Source organism: Phaethon lepturus, unplaced genomic scaffold (assembly GCF_000687285.1).
Source record: "Phaethon lepturus isolate BGI_N335 unplaced genomic scaffold, ASM68728v1 scaffold13712, whole genome shotgun sequence".
In the NCBI taxonomy this organism is placed as follows: domain Eukaryota; kingdom Metazoa; phylum Chordata; class Aves; order Phaethontiformes; family Phaethontidae; genus Phaethon; species Phaethon lepturus.
The window spans coordinates 6,511-15,014 of record NW_010524158.1 but is presented as its reverse complement, the minus strand read 5'-3'; the positions used below and the strand labels follow the sequence as shown (position 1 = coordinate 15,014).

At 49.1% G+C, this 8,504-nt stretch overlaps 1 protein-coding gene across 1 annotated transcript in view; it reads right to left on the bottom strand.

Annotated features, from left to right (window-relative positions):
• Positions 1 to 628: 628 nt before the first annotated feature.
• TMLHE (trimethyllysine hydroxylase, epsilon) overlaps positions 629 to 8,504 on the bottom strand; it is a 12,937-nt gene continuing 5,061 nt past the window's right edge. Inside the window, exons 4-9 of the mRNA XM_010282346.1 lie at positions 7,944 to 7,963; positions 7,505 to 7,784; positions 6,269 to 6,388; positions 2,835 to 3,071; positions 1,961 to 2,099; positions 629 to 783 (exon numbers count right to left, since the gene is read on the bottom strand). Of these exons, the coding sequence (XP_010280648.1) occupies positions 652 to 783; positions 1,961 to 2,099; positions 2,835 to 3,071; positions 6,269 to 6,388; positions 7,505 to 7,784; positions 7,944 to 7,963 (928 nt within the window). The 3' untranslated portion in view covers positions 629 to 651. The remainder of the gene's footprint in view (positions 784 to 1,960; positions 2,100 to 2,834; positions 3,072 to 6,268; positions 6,389 to 7,504; positions 7,785 to 7,943; positions 7,964 to 8,504) is intronic.

Here is an 8,504-nt window from a genome sequence, read left to right as displayed (position 1 = left end):
ACCCTAATTCTTTTCAGAAATACCCTAGCTATTCCAAGTTCTTTCCAGGCCATCCCTCAAGCAGCACGGCTTGTATCAGTGACTGTTAGAGGGGTACGTAGTATGTTTAAGAAAAAAGTCACTGAAATATGCCACCAGCCCTCAGTTTGAGTAGTGGCATTTTCATCAAATAGGGACCACAGATCTTCCTTTTCTCTAGAAGAGGTAAAGTCCAGCCTGCAGTGAGACAAGATCCCAAAAGATTTCCCTTCTGCCCTGCTAAAAAAACCTAGAACAGCCAGCTGACAAAAAGGCTGAACAACAGGGAAAATGCAAAGATTTCAAATCCTGAAGGCACTTGATTGGAGGAGCGCTTCACATCAAGAGGTGCTGGGAGCACTTCCCATGGTGCGATTAACCCTCACTCAGCAGAGCTGAGACAGACTGGCTGGGTGCACAGACAGCAAGAGCTAACCATGCTCAAAGGCAGGATACAGTCCCATAAAGCTCCCATAACCTTTGGCTTCCACCTGCTCCCTCTCCCGAGCAGGCACTGAGAGCTGCTTGGAGAGGGTGGAGATGTCTGAGGTATGTGCAACATCTTCATCGTGGTGACACACCAGCACGGTGATCCTGGAGGTCTGACTGCCTCTCCACGGAGCGTGGGCTGGGCTAAGCCTGGAGTCCCAGTAAGCGCGCGGTGTTCAGCACATCGTCTCTCGTCAGGTAGCAGCCACAGAGCTGGCGGTAGCCTGTGAACGCTTCCCGCCCGTGCAGGACACGCCAGTTATCTATGAACAGTGCCTGCAGGCGAAGAGAAAAGGCCGTCAGAAGAGGGCAACCACTGCAGCCAGGGCCAGGACCCCCTGACAGGACAGGTCCTGGGGCTGCAGAACCCTAGAGACTGGCAGAGCAGGTAAGGGTATGCCACTGTGGGCATGACCCTTCCTGTTCACCACTGCCAGACAGCACATGAGACTATAGCCAGACGTTTCATATCATCTAGCACAGCTGTTTTACCTCAAGCCAGCAGTTCTGCTAACCACAAGTTAAAACATGACAGCTACCAAAGCACAGAAACACATTCTGGGCTGTTTCTTTGCTTTTCTACTGGAGAGGCTGGGCAACAGTTCACCAGCAACAGAAACTGGCCACCTTCGGCCTCTACAGTGTCACTTCCCCCCAGGCCTCCTTGGGGACAGAGAGGTGTAGGGGCTCCGATATGATCATCTTCCCTGCTGGACTGTTTTGTTTTTGGGGCCCTGGACTCAGGCTGCATCTAGACCCTGTAGGAATGAAGCCCCTTCAGGTGTGCACAGCCAAAGGAAGAAGCCATGCACCGTAATACCTTCAAGTCTACAACTGTGGCTCTAGCCCTTCAAGCTCCTCTGAAGCTGGATGCAGCATTGGCCTTTCAAAGGCAGGGCAGAGCTTTTTCCTTTCAATACCGAGGTGTGCTAAGGCACCTTACTGTCACAGAAATGGCTAAAGATAGCCTAGCTCTCCTGTGATTTGCTGGCAATGTAAGGGTTCAAATATAATCTCTGAACAAGAGTAAATTCAGCTTCCCACACCTTTGTATTTCCATCAAAATAAAATTTTCTTCTGGAAGAAGAGTTAACAGTAGAGTTCAGTGTTCCCAGCCTCTGCTTCTGAGGGTCCTCATTTCAGTGACTGGAAAGATCCTCCTCCTCTCCCCCAGTCAGGACTAACTTTCTTCTGAGGCTGAGTTTGAATTAAACATTTCTGCCTTATGTGGAAGCTCGTATTCTTTAGGACAGTAGGAACACACACAACAGATGCCAGTACTGTAATACAGGGCACCTTAAAGCAGCTGTAAAGAGGGAAAAGTGCAGCACACGGAGCTTGCCTGAAGCATTGACCTCAGTGGCAACAAGCCTGCACACGGAAAGGAGCACCCTGCCACACTGCCTCCCTCCCTGTACCAAACACACACGAGCCTCTCAACTCCAAGCCCTACCTTGCCTGGCTTCAGTTTGACCCACAGTTCATTTTCTGGTCTCCTAAGCTCCATGGTGAGTGTGCGGTGAGCGGCATACCAGCGATGCACAACATCATAAGGCACGGTGTTGATGACAGCACGATCATAGTTATTGTATCTAAAAGTAAAGAAGGGATAAGAGACAGCCCACGTGGCTCCACGAGCACAGCCAGGAATTTCCAAAGGGAACCTCAAGAGCCTGCAGGATTAGTCAGTATTTAAGGGAGGCTGCAGAGATGACTAGGGAGCTTATGCTGCAAATGCAGGACTTTCAGGTGATTACACAACACTGGGAGCAAGGAGGAGTTTACTGTCAAGCGTAAAACTGTTCTTGCTGGCTTTCTTGCTGCTTCTTCCATGGAAGGACGCGCTGCAGCAATGGGCAAGACTGAGGGTTGTTTGGAATGAAAGCACGAAGCGGTGCTGGACAGCCTCCTGCACTAAGGCAAGCCGGAGTTCCAGAAAGCAGCCCAAATTGCCTTTGGAAGGGGACCAGTCTGTGCTCTCCCCGTTCCCTGTATGCCAAGGCTAGTTTCCAGAGGCTTTTTCAGAGAAGGGCTGAATTCTACTGCCTCTCAAATGAAGTGAGATGAGGGCATGGAGCTGAAGGGAGGAGGACAGGAATGCAAAAAACAAAGCTTAGCACTGACACTCATCTTTGTATCCGTGGTTCTGACACTTCCTCTAAAGCAGTAATGCACAGCCCAGGAAGAAATGCAGTGTGTTTCTGTGGTTTCACCCCTGCCCCTCAAACAGAGGTTGTTTTTTGGCTATGATAGCTTCTGGAAAACCACTACCGTCCACCATAATCCCCTCTCCTCCCCATAAGGAAGGGGCCTCATGTTAGTGTTACCTGATCAGATAAAGCTCGTTGTTCCAGGGGTAGACATTGAGGACCGGCCCAACTCCGATCATGTGGTTGTGACAGTCTCCTACATTCTCAACATACTCGTGCTTCAACGGCACCTTGCTGAGCAGCTCGAATTGATCAGGGGCTTGCCGGAGAACCTGCTCTGCCGCGTAGAAACCATCCACCAGCAGCGTCCGCCCGCCCGTGCCCTCGTGCTTCAGGCAGTGAAACACTTGGATGCTGCATGGGTGAGAGAATCCACAGCACAAGATAAAAGACCATGGCTGCCTGTTCCGTGGACAGAAGGCGCTCCCTGCAGACCCAGCCAGATGTAGGTGGATTCACCACCCTTTTCATTTCACTAAGACCTGCCAGGGAATGGAGACAGACCAGCAAGTAACGGCTGTACCTGCCATTTCTTCAGGCAAGTTCTCACACATTTTGCTTTCTGAGAAGAGGGCTAACTGCCTACACTACCTCCCAAATCAAGTGGCACGAGTCTGGGAGACTTCAAGTGGTGTAGGATCAGGCCCGTGTCACCCAAAGTCCACCCAGACAGTAGGACACAGAGGTTCAGAAGCATAAAACTAACTTCCCTAAAACATCTCAGAACAAGAGGACAGTTGAATAAGTGTTGGTTGTACTGCTGAGGTCTCCAGGAACTACAAGGGGAGTCCACGGTGACCAAAGGCACGTACACCATGGTCTCCCACAAGCAGTCAGGAGAAGACCCTCAAGGCAACACATTAAAGACCCTTTGGAAAGCCTGAAGCAGAGGAGCCCCAATGAGAAGCTTACCTACAGGGACACCCCCTCCCTAGTGGGAGGGCATCCAGCTCAGCTTTTGTCCTTCTATTACTTCTCTGAAGCTTGTCTTTCCCTTCATCCAAGCAAGGCAGGCACTGTGCTGTTAGGAACACATACCCAGGAGCTGCCTTGAGACACCTACGCCTCATTTTCACGGTGTACCAACTTCACTTGTCAGAAAATTAATTGTGACATTCTGGGGAAGCCTTTATCTTCTGGTCTCCCCTCGGGGCCTCTTAACCCAGTCCCACAGCACATGATGTGGCAGGACCTCCCAGCTCCACCCTCACCAGCACCTTCTCACCTGAGCTCTACCCACCCTTATACCCACAACAGTTTCAGGATGATTTTACAAAGTCAGTCCACAAGCACTGGAGCAAAGGACACTCTGTGTCTCAAAGGCAACAACCTCCTCCTGCAGCTCAGGGCACTGAGAAAGCCTCTTCTGAAGGCAAGTTCTTTGGTACCTGATGAGTGAGATAATGTTGCAGTCCTTCCCATAGCTTGGGGAGTTTCTATCCTCTACCCTTTGCAATAATTTAACTTGAGACTTGTCAGATGTGGTTGATTTCAGGCAAAGCAGCGAGGGAAAGCAGACAGTCAAATGAACGCATCTTTCTTGAAAAACACCTCATTTCCTTTAGAAGCAGGTCAAAGACCGTTTCAAGTGTTTTGGATGCAAGTCAGAAACAGTCTGGGAAGGAGGGATTTCTAGCAGAGATGGGGGCTCAGGAAAGCCAGAAATTCATGTTTTCCCTGCACAATTATGGTTTTGCAGAGTTGCAAGCATTAACAGTTAGCGTGACTAATTTAGCCCATGCTGTCATTGCTTGATATGCCTCATCTGGCTGCAGATGAGAATACACCTACCTGAAGGGAACTCTTCCAAGTGGCAAAGGTAGCTATAAAAATAGCTAACGAGATCCATAGTTCTGGCACCAAGCAGTTTAATCAAAGCTCTTTTGTAGACTGAAGTTCTGATTACTAATTACTACTTTTATTTGATTTGGGGGAAGATTTTGTGAGCTCCTAAAACAAGTCAGCCAAGCAGGTAACACTGTGCAAGGTCATGAGAGCACACGGGTTCTGCAGGCAGCTATTCACTGAAAACAGGGAAGCCAGCTAGATCTGGCTTAAAGTTTGTGGCAGAACCTATGCTTTATGCATATACTTCTACTGCCACAGAGCACAATAAAATCCACTTACTTTGCTCCTGACACCAAGGTGCTTCAGAATGAACGCTACCACCCAAACGCTTCCTGCCTGGTTGGGCACAGACAAGAGCGCTCAGGTTGCCGCCTGGGTAACTTCACCTTCCCTGATCCGAAGGGCTGCTCTGGAATCCACGTGCAGCCAACAGATCTCACTCCTTAGTCCTCCTCTGCTTTTACAGATCTGCACCACAGTCCTTTCCCATTAAGATGTTTAGCAAGCTAACAGTCTCACTTGGGAAGACCTAATCTTGCCCCAGGGCAGGAGGCAAGGACTGGATTTCTCTTTGTAGCCCTAGTTCCACAGGAGATCACAGCACTTCCACCAGTTCTCCCCCAAGCTGTTTCCCAATGATTCCCCTCTTAACTGAGATGAAAGCAGACCCCCGCAAAAAAAAAAAAAAAAAAAAAATCAGCCTAGAAATTAAGCCCAAGTCTCTTGCACTCTACTGTGAACCATGACCAGGGCTGCTGCCTTTCTTCCTCCAACTGTGTATTAAACTCACAGCCCAGAGGCTGTATCAGAAAAGCAGTTTGCAAACTAGCATTTGGGAAACAATGCTGTAGCTTCAAATTGCTTTTAAAAGCATAGACAGGCATGACTGTCAAAGGGCTGGGGAAGCCCGGTTGCTGACTACCTACAGGGCTGCACCACTGCCAAAATGCAAACCCCAACCTGTTTGAACTGAAGCAGAGTGACTGCACAGAGCATGCGTGAGCAAAGCACGTACATCAGTTACCACTCACAACTCGGAAGGGCAGAGTGACAGTTACTGCAGGCTGTGCCAAGGTGAGCTGTTCTCCCTTCTTCCCTGGAGGCTACTGCTAAGAAAGCTCAGCCAGCAAAAGAGATGGTGCTGATGGGAGTTGAGGGGGTCTTGCCTGACATCAGCGGGATTAAGTCAAAACAAACTTCTGCAGCAACTTTATACAACAACTGATAAGGGGCACTTGCTGCAGGAGGAGCTGAGCCTTGCCAGATGTACCCAAAAGACAAATCAAATCAACCGCTCATTTCTGTGAGGTTGAAGGCCACGTGTCACTTTGGAGACTGAGGAGGCCGATTTCAGAAGAGACTGTCAGATGAGCTTCAGGGTAGCACAGAAATGACTACAGCGCTGAGCCTTCTTTGTGGCTACAAAGACTACTTGAACCGCTTGGTACCCAGCTATCTAACAGCCACGTCACTCGTGGTCTGCATTCTGCAAGACTTCGAAGTTTCAAGCATAGGAAAAAGCAATCTACAGACTACCCCACTCCACAGGGATCAGACAGGACCCAGAATGGCTGTGTGACTAGTAGAAGCACATCCCATCAGCAGCGCTGGAGACAATGAAGCCTGTGCTGCTAGAAACAGCGTCACTGTGACTCACGCCTGCCTTCTGCACCGTGTGTCTGTGAGCCAGCAAAAGCACTTACCCGCAGGGCTCCTGGAAGTAGGTTGTGTCGGTGTGACGATCCAGAGCCAGCTTGGTGTAGGCAGTGTCTCCCCGGGAGAAGTCGGAGGTGAAGTACCACATTCTACCGTAAATGGTCTCCCTGCAAGAGAGGCAGGCAGTTATCACAAAGCGCTGCGGGGATCAGTGTGGTGGTAAAGCAGATCCTCTCTTGTATTTGACGTTACTCCCTTCCATCCCATGTACAGAGAAAATTAAAGCAGAACAACTTAACAAAATTCACACTGTCAAAGAGATGGCGCTTCTAATGCCTTCTCTAGTTTCAATTTCTCTTTCCTCCCCAAAAGACTGATGGCAATGAGTCTTGTTTTCCCTCCAGAAATACAGATCTTCTTTCCACACCAAACATTAGCTCCAGTCAAATCAAGGAAGGCACTGAGTGACATGAGGAGTTGCCAGAGCACAGCTAGCCCTGGCTTGTACCCACCCCAAGGCTGCCCAATAATCCCATTTCTTGTTCTTAGGATCCCACGTTTTCACCCACCTCCCCCCTACAACATGCACGGAAGGGAACAGGCAGAAGGCAAGGGCAAACAGTACTCACAGGCTACAGGGTGAGGGTACCTGGAAAAAAGAGTTGGCTGGATATTCCTTGGAGCCCCTTATATTTCTATTTGGAGTGACTACTCATTAAAAGAAATTCCTCCTCTCCCAGTGGCCCAAGCCAAGTTAAACTGTTTCTGCAACTTGGATAAAACTTGAAGCTCAAACCCCAGCTTGCCATGCTGTTGGTGTGTTTTAAACAAAACACAGAAGAAACATTTCTCATTATTTAGCGAGAGCCACAAATTGTTTTTGATCTCCCTGGCTCCCAGGGCCAGGGCTGCCCTCCTAACCTTTCAAGTCATAACAGGAAATGTCTCGCCTTACAAGGCCCAAGCCCTCCCAGACAGGCTACTTCCTTCACTCACTCCTCTGTGTACAGTCCCACTATCACAAAAGTCATCACACGCTCCCGAGGCAGCTCCATATGACTCCAGACCTAAAAAGAGGTCAGATTCCCCAGTGCAATACTGCACCTCAGTTCAAGTGCACTAGTCAGGGGCTGTAGAAGACCCAGACCTTTGCAAACCAGGCCACACTGCACAATATATAGAGATAAGAGGGCAGCAGCTTTCCAAACAAAAGGAAAACAGTCTATCCCCCTTCATGGCTCCTACAAAGCCGTCAGTGGCCTTCCCAGGCCAGCCCTAGTTACCTGATTAAGCTGATCCTTTGCGCTAAGTTTTCTGTGTCCTCTTTGGTGGGAGTGACATTCTCTACAAAAGCAATCCCATATAACAAGAAGTTTTGCAGGAACTCCTTCAGCCCTTCGTCTGTCTCCAGGAAACTCTGGCAGTCGACAGATGGGACCTGGGCTTGATGGTAGATTTCTGCATTCCAGAGAATCCGCGGGTGCATGACCTGCTGCTTCTGCCCCTCGTAGCTGTTCTTCATCAGCCACTCCAGCCCATACCGCGTCACGTGCCCGTCCGGCCCTTCAGCAAGGGAGAAGGGTCACAGTCACCACAATCACGCTGAACAGCCCGAGATCATGGTCAGCGCAACCATCAGTCTGGGACAGTCCTCACCCTTTTAGTTTTGTCTGGTGACGGACTCTTTGCACCCGGATACCACCCAAAATATTACCTAGCCACAAGTTCTAAAAAGCATTGTCATTGCTGCAACAACTCCAAATTCAGAACAACGTGTTTCAACTTCAGTGGTTTAGTTTTCTATTGACAGGACTCCAAGGAGAAGCAAAGCACTGAAGGCAAGGCCATAAATAAAGGTAAACTACAACAAAAGGAATAAAGCAGCTGGGAGAGGCTGAGGAGAAAAGACAAGAAATGTGAATTCTCATCAGGAATACCAGCTCAAATAGGACAGGGTAAAGAAAAGAAAATCAATCAATTTTTGACCCATCTGTCCACTGCTGTGTTCAAACAAACCAATAAAATACCCAGACACTGAAGATACACACATCTCTACCCAAAAAGGGCTGTGTGGGGAGGAAAAACAGACATAAGTTTAAGACTGAGGCGTGTTTACAGTAACAGAGCTGCTCAGAAGAGCAGCATTTAAAATCTGCTTACAGCTAAGTCTCTTCCCAAAACAGCTGCTGATTCAGAGATAAGACTGCCCTCTTGTAGGAAACTTAAGGGTGAGACCCATCAACAAGGCTCCCTCTGAGCAGGGAGGTAGAACACACAGGGTAC